This window comes from Mastigoproctus giganteus, chromosome 5, assembly GCF_048544385.1.
Source record: "Mastigoproctus giganteus isolate SK-2022 chromosome 5, ASM4854438v1, whole genome shotgun sequence".
In the NCBI taxonomy this organism is placed as follows: Eukaryota; Metazoa; Arthropoda; class Arachnida; order Uropygi; family Thelyphonidae; genus Mastigoproctus; species Mastigoproctus giganteus.
Genome location: NC_143579.1, coordinates 207,091,946 through 207,111,586, shown reverse-complemented (window position 1 = coordinate 207,111,586; position 19,641 = coordinate 207,091,946). Strand labels below are relative to the sequence as shown.

General features: G+C 39.3%; 1 protein-coding gene across 1 annotated transcript in view; it reads right to left on the bottom strand.

Annotated features, from left to right (window-relative positions):
- Hsdl2 (Hydroxysteroid dehydrogenase like 2) overlaps window positions 1-19,641 on the bottom strand; it is a 91,120-nt gene that overhangs the window by 17,211 nt on the left and 54,268 nt on the right. Inside the window, exon 5 of the mRNA XM_090374777.1 lies at window positions 5,589-5,786. Coding sequence (XP_090230903.1) covers window positions 5,589-5,786 — 198 coding nt within the window. The remainder of the gene's footprint in view (window positions 1-5,588; window positions 5,787-19,641) is intronic.

The following is a 19,641-nucleotide window of genomic DNA, read 5'->3' as shown; positions in this document are numbered from 1 at the left end:
CCAGGTCTTTTTTATTCTCCACTGCCTTGGGTGTGATACCCAAGGTAGTGGAGAATAAAAATAAATAAATAAACAGAATAAATTATTCGGTGGTGAGCATCCTTTTGACACGAGGGTCAATTCAAAGGGGAAAAGAAAAATGTTTGTGGCCCACATTATAAATATCTATATTTTTTATTTATCACTGACATTACAAATTGTCTAACATCATCAAACTACACAAATGCTTGTAATGAGGCGGTCATTATTATTTCAGTATATATAAAATAAGATTTATAAAAATGTTGAAAGTGCTTACATTTACATCACAATTTTGTTGTCATCAAGAACCTAAATGAAAGCAACAAAACCAAATACCATAACAGAAATTTTTAAGAGAGGAAACTTTATTTTATATATATTTTAATACGAATATAATAATTATTCACAGAAATTAATAATTTTTTGTTTCTTATTTCTGAAATTAGATAATGGGCAAAGCTAGGTGGTCTTTATGCAGACTTTGGGTCACATTTTAGTATTAGTATTGGTAAATGATACCAGAAAGCAAGATTTTACAATATCACATAAAAAACACCTGTCCATCCCCTCTAACAGTTCTTGTCTAGTTCTTGCTTGAATTTATTCAAACTACCCACTTCCACAACATCAGATGGAACAACTACCCACTAGCCGAAGGCAAATTTCTACACACTATTCTACAACTATTCTTCTTCAATTTTAATTTATTTCTCTTTCATGTGTGTAGTCTAAGTAAGAGGAAGGATGCTATCAGCATTGAGCTTAGTCAATCCATTCAAAGCTTAAATACCTTAGTCAGATTTCCTTGTGTAAGTGCCTAGCCTCCAGATGCAGCAATTTGCAGAACTGAAGCTTTTCTTGCTAAGAGCACCCTTTCCCCCCTCCTTACTAATCTTGTTGCTCTTTTCTGCACCCATTCCAACAGATGATTCACATCTTCCCTTAAATTAAGCTTCCAGACCTGTATGTAGTATTCAAGATGTGGCCTAGTCATTACCTTATACAATGGGATAATCACCTCCTTTTCCTTGCTGACAAAATTCCTATATATTACTGACAAAACCCCATGAGCTATCCTGGAGGTGGTAGATGACTTTCATCAACCGGTGAAATACCACCACTTTGCTTATTGGAGGCTTGAAGTGGTGAAACCCATGTTTAGTCTCTAGAGCAAAGTTTCCAGTATCCCCCTCCCTCCATACTTCTCCTTCAACCCATGCACGGTACTAAGTGCTATAGGTTTTGATACCTTTCGTGTTTGGGGTTTTCATAAAAAAAAAAAAAAAGTCTGTGCTGTTCAGAGAACTTCATATCTGACAGCACAATTACTCACAGATATTTTTCATTCTCCACAACCTTGGGTGTGGTACCACACAGTTGGTAGATTAATGTGGAATTACTGCTATCTATAAGGAATACTTTACATTTATCAATGTTAACCTTCAATTGCCACTTCTCAGCCCATCTACCTAATTTGTCTAGATCTTGTTGCAGTAGCATACACTGATTAACTAGCCTGCCAACTGTCATATCATTTGCAAACTTAGATTTAGGCCTGATATGCCTCATCAGTATCATTAATAAATATAGAAAACAACAATGGGCCCAGCACTTATTAGTGGAGCACCCTGGGGTATTCCACTAACATGTCCAAGAAAAGCAGTGCTTATTAATAACTACTGTCTTCTCAAACTCAACCATCCCTTTATCCATAGCAACTTACCCTTAATGCCACACTGCTCCAATTTTTACAGCAGTCTTTTATGTGTAACAGTATAAAAAGCTTTTCTGAAATCTAAGTATATGATGTCAAAATTATTTTTTTGCATTCAGTTCTTTTGTTACTGCATCACAGTTTCTAATCGGATTGGTCAGACAAGATTGCTTTTTAACAAATCCATTTGGCGAGTGAAGTATAACTGCATTCCTGTTTAGACAAACCTGCATTACTTTTTTAAACAGTGATTTCATTACTTTCTCAAGAAAAGAAGTGAGGCCAACATGTCTGTAATTATTCATATCACCATTTGATCCCATTTTTTGAATTGGGGGTACATTCACACATCTTCAGTCCACAGGGACCTTTCCTGAATCCAAGGATGACCTCATAATTATAGCTAAAGGTTTGCTTATCTCTTCTGCTGCCTCCTTAATAGAAGTGGATAGATCCATCTACTCCAGGTATCTTCTTTATTTAGTTTCAACAATTTCTCTTTCACTTTCCCCTCAAGTTGCCACAAAATCATTTAGTGCCCTCTCAGAATTCAATAAACTTCTGGCATCCCTATCCTAAAAAACAAGGGTGTGTGTGTGTGTGTGTACCCCTGTACGTACAAAAGATGTTTTATGTGAAAACATTGTTGATGAAAATCAGAACCGTTTTAAAATCTGACTGAAGTTATGAGTGGTGTGACATTTTATGCTCACGCTGCTACTTACTCTACCGAATCAACATTAGTGACTGAATTAGTGTCATTTAGGAAGTGATGCAATTTTCAGCATTTCTGTTTCACATTTTCGCTGACGGGCCATACACTGACTGTTGGACTGAAATTTAGTAGGTGCCAGCAAACATGTTTTCACATCAAGAATCAACATTAGTGACTACATTAGCATAACTTAGGAAGTGATTTAATTTGAGTCATTTCCGCATCGCATTTTTGTGACAAATTGGTTTTACTTCATTCCGAAATTTAATAGGTGTCGCCAAAGATGTTTTCACATCAAAATTTCCTTATGTGTGAACGTAGATACAAAATACCTATTCAGATTGTCAGAATCCTGAACAGGATCAACAACAGTTAAGACAGTTCATATCTAGTGGATCTATGTGATTCATCCTTTCCTTCTAGTGTTTAAATTAATAAAGAAGTCTTTGATACTTTTCTTTGCATTATTTGTCAGACTTCTTGTAATCTGCCTTAGCTTGCCTAACCACCTTTGTGACTTGAATGTAAAGTAGTTTATATCTACCATAGGCTTCTGTATAACCTGATAATTTATATGCATCCCATGCATATTTCTTCTCTGTCAAGTCTCACTAGTTCATGTGATTCTATTTAGATCTAAGTCTTGGACAGTATCTCTTAGTTGGTATAAAAAGTCTAGCAACTTCTACAATTACTTCCCTGAATGTTTCCCATTTAGAATTTGCTGTTGTATCATCATCGGCCTCATATGCCTGACAGTGGCAGCTTGTGACTTTGATGTATGGGGGTGCTGCTTCTTAAAGTTACATTAAATTGCCTTGGTTATAAGACATGTAGACATAGATGGTAATACTGTAATAATAAGCAAGTTAAAAATACTACAAATCATTAACTGGACACTCACCATTAACAGACTTGGGTAATCTTGAAATTTTATTTAAAAATAAAATCCATTCTTCGGTTTTTATTCATTAGAGATAGATTAATAACTTTTTCATTCAAGTTTGGTACACTGTTCAAATCAGCACTGCTCACTCCACAGTTCCTTTGACTCGTTTTATCACCTCTAAAAATACGTATTGGCAACCTGCCAACTAAGCATTGACTCAACCACTGGGGCATAAATGTGGAACTGAGAGCACAGTTCCACCTACGGTTAAACTTCAAGGTTGAAAACGATTTCGTGTTTTTATTCGTTTATTATTGAAATGATTATTGGAAATAGAGGATAAGTATACAGGCAGTTCCTGCTTTATGAGTTTTTTTTTTTAAAGTATCAAGTATCAACAAAATCGAAAATATGAAGGTTAATTGCAAAAAATGAATGTTAAACATTCATAAATATTGCATTTCAAGCCACGCGTGCAGCTATACAATACAGCGCACCCCGCTTTTCGATATTAATCCGCTCCAGGGACACCATCGTATCGTGAACATATCGTAATGTGAACCCAATAACACATTGTTTTTTGGTAATTCGTTCCATGACCTCAAAAGTTGAAATTTTCGCTATATAACTCTCTAAATGGTCATTTGTATAGTGTAAATTGTATTACTTACCAATTCAAATCATTAAAATGCACTACACTTTCATCGTTATAAGAACCATTTTTGAACACCTTTGTGATATTTTTTTTAAAGTGCATTTCTGGAGGTCACTACCATGAAACAATAAAAACAAATTGCACCCTCCAGTTTATTGGGCTTTTCTGTTACTGCAAGCAATTATAAACAGGTAGTAAACTTAATGTTATTGCATTTGAGAAAATATCAATAGCTGGAATTGTGTGGTTTTTTTTACATTATTAGGGTGAAACGTGTTTCCCCTTCACTAAAATCTTCAATCATGTAAAAAACAAATAAATTTTCAGAATCTTCTCTTCATTCCTTTTTTTAAAGCTTCATAAACTTGTTACTCCATGCAAACCGTGTTAGTTGCAATTTGTGCGTTCTGTTAAAAATACATAAAGAAATTCATAAAGAAAGAGAAGATTATCTTGGAAACAAACACCTCTTTAAGCATTTGTGAAGAAGACTCCTTGTGCAACAAACAAACAAGTGCCGAGCCAATAATGAGTGATCAACGAGTGTGCATTTAGTCGATGATGATGAAGAATAAACATTCTTGTAACATTTGTAAGTCATAAATAATTTTCTTTATTATTATAATTTGCTTGATTTTCAGGCTACGTTTTCATTTCTTTGGATAAATCAATCATTGTTTAAACATAAACTAATTAGCTAACTAATTTTATTGTGAAAGTAACCCCTATTTTTAACATTAGGCCTATGGGCAATAAATTCCTGCTTTATGAGCGCATGCTAGGAACAAATTAACTTGTAAAGTCAGGAACTACTGTACTATATGTGGGACCTGTTAATAAAAATATTCATTGCGTTACACTGTTCTTCACAAAATTTCATATAACTCCATTGGCTGTATATTTAGATTTAAAAAGCTGGGGGTGCTACAGTTCTGCAGTGCCTACTAATGAGCCACCCCTGATGCCTGCATCAATATCATTAATAAAAACTGGCGTCTCCGTAGCCAGGTGGGCAGGAGCAGCAGTGCGTGGCACATGCTTCTTGATTAGACCGGGGTTCGAGCCCGTGAGCCACCAAATACGGAGGATGCGGAAAGGTCAGGGAATGACCACCGCATATCCCCGGAGCAATATGGCCTTAGTTGCTAATGCTCCTAAAAACCAAACAACAACGACATTAATAAATTTTTGCTTATCACTGCTCTAAACAATTAATATCTGATTTTAAAATATCATTTGATTAATACTAACTTTTCATTATCATTACTCATATCACCATTCTTTTAATATGTACTTTTAACACATTCAAATCTAAACAGATGTATTTTGATCTCTTTAACTTCATATTAATGAAGTTTTACTGCACCAGTCATCTTTAGACTTCTTCAGAATGTGAGTTTGAGTTGTAGGAGTACTTTATAAATGAATGTCATTTCAGGGACAAAGATATATCATTTATCAATAAAACCATAATGTACCTGAATTAAATGCATCACAGGATGTTAATAGTCAGGTGATGCAAGTAAATTTGCATCACTTGACATCAAATTTTATGTATTGTTATATTAGAAAACTACTTATATAAAATGCTCACCAGCTTCAACAGCATACTGATCAAAATCCGTGACTCCAGCTTCTCTCAATACATATTCATCAATGCAAAAATTTCCAGTAAATGAATGACTGTCCTTTGTTAGAATTACATAAGCAGCATCGGCCACTATGTCTGGTTTACGACAATTCTTAGAAATACCCTCACCACCCAACATGTCCATTGCAGCAGTGTGAATAGCTAAAAAAAATAATAAATAAATAAATAATTTTAAATTTAGTTTTAGAAATAAAGTAGTTAATTGAAAAGCATTAAATTTACAGTAGTGATGAACAATCAAAGCATTAATCATTTTAATCTACCCCAATAGCCTATTTTTTTTTTTGTTAGTTATTGGCGCATCAGTTTCTGTGGCCATAATGCACCTCCCAAAGCTTTTGCATTTTACTCTGATCCAAGCCCGAGGCGTGATTCGAACCTGCGACCTTTGGGTTGCCAGGCAGGCACTTTATCCACCTGGCTAGCCCAGTTGGCCCAATAGCCTATGGTAAAGCTTAAGAGTGTTTTTTTTTTTTTTCTGTTTATTAAAAATGCATTTGATTTTATTGCTGATTGATTTTGATTTTATGTAACTGGTTTTATTGTAATTTAACAGCAATATGTAAAATATGCTTAACTGTGCATGTCTGTGTGTGTGTGTGTGTGTGTGTGTGTGTGTGTGTGTGTGTGTGTGTGTGTGTGTGTGTGTGTGTGTGTGTTATTTAATTTGAGTATAATTTATATTTATTGTAATTTGCTCTGCATTATGAGCTTTGCTAATGTCACACTGATACCACTGCCTAGCAATTAACCATCATAATTTCCTTTCTTATATCAATTTAATAATTATCATATTTTCCAGATGATAAGATCATAAGATGTACCAACATTTTAGAAGGCAGATTTTAGCAAAAAATATTTTACTCCATATATTTGAAACACAAATTCACAGGTACCTACTGAATAAAATTTTAGAATAAAACAAAACTTTAAGTCATAGTATACAGGAATACCTCACATAAAGCGGATTCGAACAGCGCGAGTTTCGCTATAGGGCGGTTTACAAATTGAAAAAAAAAATAAATAAATAAATAAAAAATAATAAAATAACTGCGTTATGCACCAATACATTTGATATGTATGTATGTATTATAATGCCAGCACGTAGGTCAATGCAGTATGGATTCAAGGCCACGCTGCCTGTTGTCACAATTCCCATTATATATGGACTCTGCTAGCTTTGATAGTAGTAGTAGTAGTGGCATGTGATGCAAGAAAGCAAATATATGAGCTTATGCAGCATCAGCCAAAAAAAAAAAAAAAAAAAAAATCACACCATTCCCTCCAAATGCCTGTCCAGTTCCTCCTTAAATTTATTTAACCTATCAACTTCCACAACTACAGATGGAAGTTTGTTCCAGCAATTAACCACCCGCTGGCTAAAGGCAAATTTCCGCACATCTATTCTAACATCTGTCTTTTCTTAATTTGAATTTATGCCCCCTTAGGTTCGTAATCTGAACAAGTGGAAGGATCCCATCAGAATTCAGCGTGCTCAACCCATTCAAGGCCTTATATACCTCAACCTTATATAGATTAGTAAACAGTCTAAATTCCGAGTGGTGAGGTCGTTGATTGTGCGTAAGCTGTACAAATATTTTTTGCTGACACCAACATGCATTTGAATGAATTCAGAATTTTGCATCACTTGAATAGAATTCTATTTCAGTATCAGATGACATATTATAAAGATCTGATTCAATATCATCAGCTTCAATATACTGCCTATTCCTGTTCATTTTCTGTCCTGATGTCCCAGGTTGTGGATCCATTATAACAACACTTTAGGGGAAAATTTTAGAGGAAAACACTTTTTACACAAAATTTTATCAGTAGTCACACATTAAGGATGATGTTTTGTTTTTCACTAACTAAAGTATTAAAATTCAGCAAGCATAATCTTCAAAAAATTATCTTTTTTCTTGTGGAAAACACTAAACTAGATAGATAACTTCAACATAAGCAAAGAACATATCAAACTGTGAACCAAGTATACAGCTTTGATAGTGCTCTCTAAACAGTGCAATTGACAGTAAGCAAAATCCCATCCATAATGCCAGAGCCCATGGTTCAATCAGTGTGCTGATATTGCTCAGTTGTTCATTTCACAAGACTTTCCTTTTACAGCACTCATTTATCAATCATAATTGAATGGATGCATATCCGTGTTGAGGCAAAAAAATTGCAATTTGTTTTGAGGCAAGTTTGTGTTCAGGCAGCGAATGTGTTAAGTAATGCAAAGCAATATTCTCCTATATTAACTTTTTCTCCTTTACAAAGTTTAGCATCCTTTATTTTGGCTATTTTATTTATGCTTTATTTCCTTTTCTATGCTGAGTATTTATCACAAATTTAATTAAACATTAACAATGCACACACTTATTTCTGTTTCCTACTAAATTTTTTAGTCCTATTTTCTCTGCCTGAGGTCGTTATAGTCTTATTAGTTTCGGTGTTGATAAATTTTTATGTTTTTAGATATATTGTTTGAATTTGGAAACAGTACATTTGTTCTTTTTATTTATACTTATTATATTTGATCCACTGTTGGGTCAGCCATAAACCAAATGCTTGTTGTAGTAACGAATGGGCCTGGAGTACTGGGGTCCATAGTTTATAATATACATAAGTTAGTTATAATCCAGTTTAATACAAATATATACTAACAAAATCAGTAGCTTTCTAGACACGTGTCTCTTTGTCAACTGACAAATTAAATACAAAAATACAACGAGCTGAGTGAGGCACGTTAATCATGCGTCATTGTTGTTGCAAGGACGTGCGCTGCTTTCTACACCACTGATCATCCAGCAATAAAACAGTTGTCTCTAGGATGGGATGTAGACGTATGCCTTTCTGGCGATTTAATGCCTTTGGATTGTTTACTATGTTGAGTGACTCTAGCCACAGGCGGTGGCGAAAGTGTCGTGAGTGGTCTACTATTTCAAAGTCGCGTTTGGGGTCAAGATCGTGGTTGGTGGCCCAAAAATGTTCCGCGACCGCGGACTGGTAAGTTTCGGCAAGCCGGATTGCTCTGTCGTGTTCCATGAGGCGATCCTGGAGACGCCTTGATGTTTCTCCTATGTAGCAACTGTTACAGTCTCTACAGGTGATGCGATATACCACATTGCTGCGTAAGACAGGTGTGACAGGGGTCTTCACGCTGGATACAAGTGAACGTAGGTTCCTGCAGGGTAATTGCACACATTTGATGTTGTAACTTCTAAGGACCTTCGAGATCCGTCCTGACACGCCTGGATAATAGGGAATGTAGGCGGACGATATACCGACTTGGCTCGGTGGTCTTGGGTTGGATGTGAGTTCTTCTGCCTGTAATAGGCATCTGCTTAGTACATGGGATGGATAACCACATTTGGTTAGGTCCGCCTTCACACGGGAGATCTCGTTACGCCTAATTGTGTCGGTGCTGGAATGGCTCCAAGCCCTGGAGAATAGGGTGCGGGCAGTGCTATTGAGATGGCTTGGTGCGTGGCCGGATCTGTAGTTAATGAATTGACCGCACCAGATAGGTTTGCGGTATACTGAGGTCTCTAGATGTGGGCCTACGCGATGCAATAGGACGTCCAGGAACGGGAGCGTACCGTTCACCTCTGATTCTATGGTAAACTTGATGAAATTAGATAGGGAGTTGAGGTATTCCAGCAGTGCAGTTTCAGAACCACGTGGTATTACAGTAAAAATATCATCAATGTATCTACACCATGTTATAATAGGTGTAGGTGGGCTCTGGTGTATCTGCTCCTCCAGATCTTCCATGGCGATGTTGGCTACGGAACTGACAGGGGCACCCATAGCAGTGCCATGTACCTGCTGGTAGAGTGAATCCTCAAAAGTGAAGATGCTGCTTGATAAGCATAGGTTGAGGGTGGTACAGATGTCATCAGTGGATAGTGATGTCCTGGATTGGAGGCTTAAGTCGTTCTCAAGGAGCCTTCTGGCGCAGTGCACGGCCTGTTGGATGGGAATTGAAGTGAATAAAGAAACCACATCAAATGATGCCATGACAGTGTTGTCAGGGATTGAAAGGTCCTTAATGAGGTGGATGAATTCACTGCTATTTTTAACGGTGTGCGAGGTATTAGCTATAAGAGGTGAGAGGAGGTGCGCAATATGTTTGGACAGTTCATACATTGGGGCACTGCAGCACGACACTATTGGTCTGAGGGGAATACCCGGTTTGTGGATCTTTGGTAATCCATAGAATTGCGGTAGTTGGCAGCCAGTAGCACGTAGAAGACGCTGAGTTGTGGTCGAGATCTTATCTTTAAACCATGTGTGGACGAGTTTATTGACATGTGTCTCTAGACGTTTCAAGACCTTAATGGGTGGATCAGATAGAGGTTCATATACGTTTGGGTCTAGTAGTAGGGTCAGGGCTTTCTCACGACACTTTCGCCACCGCCTATGGCTAGAGTCACTCAACATAGTAAACAATCTAAAGGCATGGCATTAAATCGCCAGAAAGGCATACGTCTACATCCCATCCTAGAGACAACCGTTTTATTGCTGGATGATCAGTGGTGTAGAAAGCAGCGCACGTCCGTGCAACAACAATGACGCATGATTAATGTGCCTCACTCAGCTCGTTGTATTTTTGTATTTAATTTGTCAGTTGACTAAGAGACACGCGTCTCGAAAGCTACTGATTTTGTTAGTATATATTTGTATTAAACTGGATTATAACTAACTTACGTATATTATAAACTATGGACCCCAGTACTCCAGGTCCATTCGTTACTATTCGATCCCTTTACGGCCATAATACTTACAACGATTGTGTGAAGTTACAAAAGTCCTTCCTTTCAATAGCCCGCAACAGGCAACATCTACGCTTTGCACACAGATGCAAAAGCAATCGAATCATACCTAAAGGGTTCCGCTACAAAGCCCCGTTCCACAACTCTCACATGGATCGTGCCTGTTTTAACTTCAGTCTACACACATTAAAATTGTGGATAACCCATCTCCACCGTGAAATCAAGAGTGCTGACTACAACCAACAAGTCCAGACTGTTACAACATCTACAAGATAAGGTCTCGCCTATCGTATTTACGAACCTTATACATACCATCTGTCATCGGGCTAATCAGATCTCTGATACCTACCGTTTACGCCAGCAGTGCAAATTCATAAACTTAAACATAGAAGCTAACTCCTTAAAGGCGAGCACACGTTCAAGTGATACAAGTTCCTTCGTCTTGAATCTAAGCAGCAAACAACTATCCATCGAACAGCTGAATGTTTTATCCAACGGCATGAAATTTGCCGTCATATCATCCAAACCTCCATTCACACAGCTCGCTATGGGTATAGAAGCCAGTATTACCAACCTTCCCGAAGAAACAGCCAACGAGATCCATTTCAGGACTGCCGCAATCCTCCACAGCACTCGAAAAACTTACTCAAACCTTAACCATCGTCAGCATGCCGCCCTATCATCTATAAGAAAAGACAACTCCATCGTCGTACTTCCTGCGGATAAAGGGCGCCGGACCGTTGTGTTGAACCGATCAACCTACCGAGAGAAAGCCCTGACCCTACTACTAGACCCAACCGTATATGAACCTCTATCTGATCCACTCATTAAGGTCTTGAAACGTCTAGAGACACCTGTCAATAAACTCGTCCACACGGTTTAAAGATAAGATCTCGACCACAACTCAGCATCTTCTACGTGCTACTGGCTGCCAACTACCGCAATTCTATGGATTACCAAAGATCCACAAACCGGGTATTCCCCTCAGACCAATAGTGTCGTGCTGCAGTACCCCAACGTATGAACTGTCCAAACATATCGTGCGCCTCCTCTCACCTCTTATAGCTAATACCTCGCACACCGTTAAAAATAGCAGTGAATTCATCCACCTCATTAAGGACCTTTCAATCCCTGACAACACTGTCATGGCATCATTTGATGTGGTTTCTTTATTCACTTCAATTCCCGTCCAACAGGCCGTGCACTGCACCAGAAGGCTCCTCGAGAACGACTTAAGCCTCCAATCCAGGATATCACTATCCACTGATGACATCTGTACCACCCTCAACCTATGCTTATCAAGCAGCATCTTCACTTTTGAGGATTCACTCTACCAGCAGGTACATGGCACTGCTATGGGTGCCCCTGTCAGTTCCGTAGTAGCCAACATCGCCATGGAAGATCTAGAGGAGCAGATACACCAGAACCCACCTACACCTATTACAACATGGTGTAGATACGTTGACGATATTTTTACCGTAATACCACGTGGTTCTGAAACTGCACTGCTGGAATACCTCAACTCCCTATCTAATTTCATCAAGTTTACCATAGAATCAGAGGTGAACGGTACACTCCCGTTCCTGGACGTCCTATTGCATCGCGTAGGCCCACATCTAGAGACCTCAGTATACCGCAAACCTATCTGGTGCAGTCAATTCATTAACTACAGATCCCGCCACGCACCAAGCCATCTCAATAGCACTGCCCGCACCCTATTCTCCAGGGCTTGGAGCCATTCCAGCACCGACACAATTAGGCGTAACGAGATCTCCCGTGTGAAGGCGGACCTAACCAAATGTGGTTATCCATCCCATGTACTAAGCAGATGCCTATTACAGGCAGAAGAACTCACATCCAACCCAAGACCACCGAGCCAAGTCGGTATATCGTCCGCCTACATTCCCTATTATCCAGGCGTGTCAGGACGGATCTCGAAGGTCCTTAGAAGTTACAACATCAAATGTGTGCAATTACCCTGCAGGAACCTACGTTCACTTGTCTCCAGCGTGAAGACCCCTGTCACACCTGTCTTACGCAGCAATGTGGTATATCGCATCACCTGTAGAGACTGTAACAGTTGCTACATAGGAGAAACATCAAGGCGTCTCCAGGATCGCCTCACGGAACACGACAGAGCAATCCGGCTTGCCGAAACTGACCAGTCCGCGGTCGCGGAACATTTTTGGGCCACCAACCACGATCTTGACCCCAAATGCGACTTTGAAATAGTAGACCACTCACGACACTTTCGCCACCGCCTATGGCTAGAGTCACTCAACATAGTAAACAATCCAAAGGCATTAAATCGCCAGAAAGGCATACGTCTACATCCCATCCTAGAGACAACCGTTTTATTGCTGGATGATCAGTGGTGTAGAATGCAGCACACGTCCGTGCAACAACAATGACGCATGATTAATGTGCCTCACTCAGCTCGTTGTATTTTTGTATTTAATTTGTCAGTTGACAAAGAGACACGCGTCTCGAAAGCTACTGATTTTGTTAGTATATATTTGTATTAAACTGGATTATAACTAACTTATGTATATTATAAACCGAATGCTTGTTTTTAATAGTACTCTTCTTTTGTAAGTGTTTTTGGCTTTAACTTTCCTTATTTGCTGAATTTGAAATTCAAAATCTAATTATTATTTATTTGCATAACACTTATGTCAGAAACAGAGGTCTACATGTTGCCATCTTTTCTTGAAACTTTGGTGGTTGACTCTTGAAAAACAACACTGAAGTTATGCAATATACACAGTGTGTGTGTGTGTGTGTGTGTGCATCATAGATTCCCTTGTTCCTTGCCACTTTTATACAACTTTTTTTAGAGCTGAAGTTAAATAGTTAACTTCATAGTTAAAGTGTATCAGGAATGGCGTCAAAATGGTCAAACAACGACTCAACTGCAAAGGTCAGCGAAAGGTTGTTAGAGGTGAGCGCTGGGTCCGATGACTCGTACAGGTGAACAGATGCAGCATTGTTGAAGAGTTGACTACCCAATACAACACTGGCCAACCCAGAACAATATCTGGCATGACCATGCGTTGCACGCTCGCATATATGGTCTATACTAGCAGATGACCCCTATGGCATCCTCTCCTAACCAAGGTTCATCGGCATAAAAGACTCACCTGGTGCAAAGAGCATGCAAGTTGGACATTAGAAGACTGGAAGGTGTTGGTCTGATGAGTCACGTTATTTGCTCCACACCGTGTATGGTCGTGTACGGATTTGGTGTCAACAACATGAGGCTCTTAATCCATCATGCATGGTATCAAAAGTGCAGGCCGGTGGAGGCGGTTGTATGGTGTGGGGCATGTTTCACTGGCAGGAATTTGGACTGCAGGTGCATGTCGAACAATGTATCAGTGGTCTCCGCTATCATCAACTGTTTGCTGACTGTGTACACTCTGCTATATTACACTTTTTCCCAAATGGTGATGGCATCTTCCAAGATGACAATGCGCTGAGCCATCCGGCACTTGTTGTGCAGGAATACAGTTCTGACTTCCAAGCATACCAATTGGCCTCCGAACTCCAATATCAATCCCATAGAGCACTAGTGGGACACTATGGAAAGGCATATCAGGAGTCCGGATACACCAATCACCTCCATACCTGCATTGCTGACTGCATTACACACACACAACTTGGTTGGCCATACCTCCCAAATGCTTCCGACATCTTGTTGAATCAATGCCACGTCGGATACCTGCTGTACTGAGGGCAAAAGGAGGAACTACGATGTATTAGGTAGGTGGTCATAATTCAGTGATTACTCAGTGTGTGTGTGTGTGTGTGTGTGTGTGTGTGTGTGTGTGTGTGTGTGTGTGTGTGTGTGTGTGTAGAGAGAGTGTGTGCCCATTATTAAAAAGTATTAGATCTTTAGGGATTTTTATACAAGTAACTAAAACACACAAAATAGTGTAGGAAAGGGGGGGGAGATCAACAAACATTTTTCTTGTGGTTTACAATAATAAAAATCTTCATGCATATTGCTTGAACATAGAACAAAGAAATAAGCAATTTAAATAAGTATCGGTGTACCACAGAAAATCTTCCTGCATACCACTTGGTAGCATGCATGCCTAGGGTTGCTTGATATGGCCCATCTTTAGCCTAACTTTCCACTAATTTTTGGAATATTTCATTGGAAATATTTTGCCATTTCTCTGGCAAGAAATCTTTTAATCAAGCTTTGAAAATTAAAAATGGAGCTGACTTTGCTCCTCTTCACTTATGCCTCTCCAGCTTATTTAGAAGATGCCAAGGTGTTAAGATCAGGCTTCTAAGCCAACCATTCCAGTGGTAGCACACTTTTCTCTTCAAACTGTGGTCCTTGAAGTTGCCAGACAAGCTGCACTTGCTACCTGGCAGTCTAAAACGCTGATGGAACTGATATTCGGGTGACACCCAAGTCAAGAGGACCCAATTTCGGCGAAGTCCGGATGGTCTGTGACAGCCAAATCCTCTGCTTGCACCTTCACGATGGTGGGACTGTTAGTAATACTGGGTTTAACATCCATGCACAAGTACATGGTGAGTGACCACCCAGGTGTGAACCAACGTAAGCAGGGATCGAGGTGTGGCACCCACACCACATGGAGGAACGCCGCCCCTCTATGTTACCAGGCAGTACTAGGTGGTAGATGACTCTCATCAACTGGTGCAATACCACCACTTTGCTTATTGGAGGCTTGAAGTGGTGGAACCCATGTTTAGTCTCTAGAGCTAAGTTCCGGTCAACCATTCCCTATCTCTTCCATCATGCAGTATGATTGATGACTTTTGAAGTTATGATGAACATCGTGGCGAGATCAAATATTGCTTACATTTCGAGGGTTCAGCTCTAAAACGGTGTTCCCAGGTCGGCCGCTAGTCAGTACACCGGACTGAACTTATTGGTAACTCTCTAGGAGGCTTCCGGATCAGCTAGTGTATAATCTTGTTACCTCTACTCTGCCGGATAGTGACTGGAGGGAGTCCGAGTAGTGTGTATGCAGGGAGCATTGTTGAGGCCACGTTATGTCAAGGAACTGGGTATATTCTTACCATGTGTATGCCATATCCAAAAATTTCATTACTTCATACAGCATGTCCCACCCACTTTTTCTTACTATTGAATACACCATAAATTGTCAAACTAATAGAGCAAACTTATCTGCAAAAAGATCTAAACCTCCCAAACAGTTCCTAATTCATTTCACAAATATACGTGGTCTCAATTCTAATCTCAACGATGTCCATTTCCACTTGCAGTCTGCCAAATCTCAGGTACTTTTTCTGACAGAATCTCAGTTATCGGTTGATTCAACTACTGCTCATCTCAGTTGCCCAAATTATTCGCTGTATGATTCCCTTCGCCTCAAAGGTGGTACTTGTGCATATGTCCGTTCCGATATTACCTGTCAGGAACTTGGTAATTTGGAATCTCCTCTTTTCGATCTTCTCTGGCTTAAAATCTCTCTTCTTCATTGTGTCAAATTCATCTGTTGTCTCTACCGCTCTCCCAACACCATTAATCACTTGGAACTCTTTGACTTCCTCTCTTTGCAACTTGACTTTCTCCAGTCCAACTTTCCTAACAGTGAGGTAATATTCCTTGGTGATTTTTATGTTCACAACTCCAGCTGGCTCCCATTTTCTAGTCACACCGACCCAGCAGGTCGAGTTGCTGAGGCTTTTGAAATTACTAATGACCTTGCACAGATTGTTCATTTACCTACAAGAATACTGGACAATCCTAACCATACAGCCAACATGTTTGATCTTTTTCTCAGAAACAACCCTTCTAAGTACACAGTCGAAGTGAGAGGTCCTTTAGGCACCTCAGATCACAACTTCATGACTGTCTCTTTTCCAATGGAGCCTTTATCTCATGGCTATTCCCAACCTCGTATTGTTTGGCCTTACAAGCATGCAAAATGGGATGACCTGCGAGATTTATTTTCTTCTTTTCCTTAGTCGGATTACTGTTTTAAAACTTCTGATGTTAATGTTTGCTCAGATCGTGTCAGTGAAATTATTCTTGCAGGAATGGAATCCTTTATCCCAAACCCCACTTTAAAATCTTGTCCTTTACCTAAACCTTGGTTTTCTAATAAACGTGCTAAGGCTGTTCAAGAGAAGAACGTTGCATATCATAGTTGGCTTGTTTCTAATTTTTCTGTTTCATTTTCTGCCTACACCAAAGTCGCAACAATTGTAAAGCAGTTATTAATTAGTCCAAACTAGAGTTTGAACAGGCTGAGAGTAGAAAACTTGCTTCTTGCCCTAATGGTAGCCAAGCATTCTGGTCTCTTGCCAAAGCTATTGGCCGCAACTTTTGCCCATCTCTGCTCCCACCTCTGTCCAAACCAGATGGTTCTGTTGTCACTTCTGGCAAGGATAAAGCTGACCTGCTAGCATCCCATTTTTCTTCCAACTCATGTATTAATGACCTTGGTAAAAGACCTCCCACCATTCCCAACACTCTCCATTCAATGCTTCCTGTGGTCTTCCGTCAAAAGGATGTCAGAAGGATTTTGATGAATCTTGATGCTAAGAAAGCTCCAGGTCCCGATGGTATTTTTCCACTTGTTCTCAAAACCTGTGCTCCTGAACTTGCTCCTATTCTTTGCTGCCTTTTTCACTTTCTTATTCCACAGGTGTTTTTCCTTCTGCTTGGAAATTTGCTCATATCCAGCCAGTTCCTAAAAAGGGTAACAAATCCCTCCCATCCAATTATCGTCCCATTGCAATTACTTCTACTCTTTCTAAAGTAATGGAGAAATCAATTAACCGCCAACTCTTAAACTACCTAGAAACCTTCTGTCTGATCAACGATTGCCAGTATGGATTCCGTCAGTGTCGATCCACTGGTGATATTCTTGCTTATGTTACCCATTTATGGACTAATTCAATGGAAAGGTTCGGGGAAACACAAGTAGTTGCTCTTGACATCTCAAAGGCTTTCGATTGTGTTTGGCATAAAGGTCTTCTAAACAAGCTTCCATCTTATGGTTTGCCAACTGTTTTTAGTAATTGGTTATCCAGTTTCCTCTGTGATCGCTCACTGAGGGTGATGGTAGATGGCTCTCTGTCTTCTAACTTCTCCGCTAATGCCGGTGTTCCCCAAGGTTCAGTTCTTTCCCCCACTCTTTTCCTCTTGTATATTAATGACCTTCCATTGACTGGAAATCCTATCCATAGTTTTGCCGATGATAGCACATTGCATTCCACTTTCCATTTTGAGAAGCCTTGTCCTGTTCAATCAGCTTCAATTTCTCGAAAATCTGCTACCAATTCCTTAAATGCTGATCTTCAGGTAATTCTCCAGTGGGGCAAAGACAACTTAGTTGATTTCAACCCTTCTAAAACTCAGTCTTGTCTTATATCTCGCAAAAAGGATTCTTCTGCTCCTATGCTTATCTTTAGTGACATTCCAATTTTTAGGAAAAATGATATCTCTTTTGGGGATTACTCTGACTTCTAATCTCTCTTGGCACAAGCACATTACAAATATTGCTTCCTCCGCATCTAAAAAACTTGGTTTTCTCTTTCACTCTTGGCGTTACTTTTCTTCCAAATAGCTGCTCACTCTGTATAAATCGCAAATCCACCCTGCCATGGAATATTGTTCCCACATCTGGGGTGGTGCCCCCAAAACCTCTCTCAGGCTTCTTCATTCCATTCAGAGGAGGGCAGTTAGGTTAATTAATGATTCACCTCTAACAGAATCTCTCCACTCGCTCTCTCATAGACGTACTGTTTCTGCTGCATGCCTCTTCTACAGATACTGCCATGGGCACTGTTCTTCTGCATTGGCTTCTATAATTCCCGCATTGGCTTCTATAATTCCCGCTCTCTCTTTCAAAATGGTCCAAACATGTGCAGCCACCAGCCAACATCCATTTACTGTCCAACTTCAAACCCAGAGAACCAACTTTTCATCTTCCTCATTTATTCATTCAACTGCCATTTTCTGGAACAACCTTCCTTCATACGTATTTCCTGAAAATTACAATCTACAGAAGTTCAAGTCCAATGTCAACAAATATCTTCTTTCGTTTTCTCAACCTCCAACCCAAGCATGGTACTAAGTACTATAGGTTCTAATACCTCTCGTGTTTGGGGTTTACATAAAAAAAAAAAAAAAAAAAGACAGAAACTGTAGCCGAAAGCCTCCAAATAATTTAGAATATAATTTAAATCCAATTCAAATAAATCAATTATAAAACCATTTTAAAATTTAAAACATAAAACCAATTATATAAAAATTTAGCGGCAACCCCCCACTCAGTAAGATACCAGTTACGAGAAACATCACCAAAAGAGAATGGTTTTATAATGAATTTATTTGAATTGGATTTAAATTATATTCTAAATTATTTGGAGGCTTTCGGCTACAGTTTCTGTCTTGTTACCCCTTCTCTTCCCTCCCTATTACGATTAATTTTTAGGTTTATGTTAAATTTTCGCTCTACAGTTTTGTCATGCTACTGGCATTTTGTATTAATTTTTATACGCAATTTCAGTTATATATATACAGGGTGTCTCAAAAATACACGTCATAACTTCAGGAATGAGTTCCCCGCATGTAGACAATAAAAATATTTTATATCAACATAGTTCCAGAAATGCTTGGTTTCCGAGTTTTGAAGGTCTGTCTATGACACTTAACTGTTCACATCACCTTATAGTAATTGTTCAAAACGTCTACCTTCTGCCTAAATACAGGCCTCACACTGATGTTTCATGGACTTGCAAAGACGATGCCAAATTCCTGGCATGTTTCGTATTGTCTCACAACCTGCCACAATTTAATTGTGGAGAGTTTCCACATCAGCTACCGGAGTCGAAAACACCAATGACTTTAAATGGCACCACAAGAACAAATCTAGTGGGTTTAAATCAGATGAGCATGGAGGCCAAGGCAGTTGGCCCACCTCTACCTATCCACCGACCAGGAAACTTCCGATTCAGGTAATTGCGGGCTAGGTGGCTGAAATGTGCGGGAGCGCCATCGTGCATGAAATGTGCTTGCGGGAGATAGGACATTCCGGTGAATAACTCAGGAACCAAGCATTTCTGGAACTATGTTGATATAAAATATTTTTATTGTCTACATATGAGGAACTCATTCCTGAAGTTATGCCATGTATTTTTGAGACACCCTGTATATATATATAATTTTGTTGTGTGTATGTGTACTGTAAATTCACTTGTTC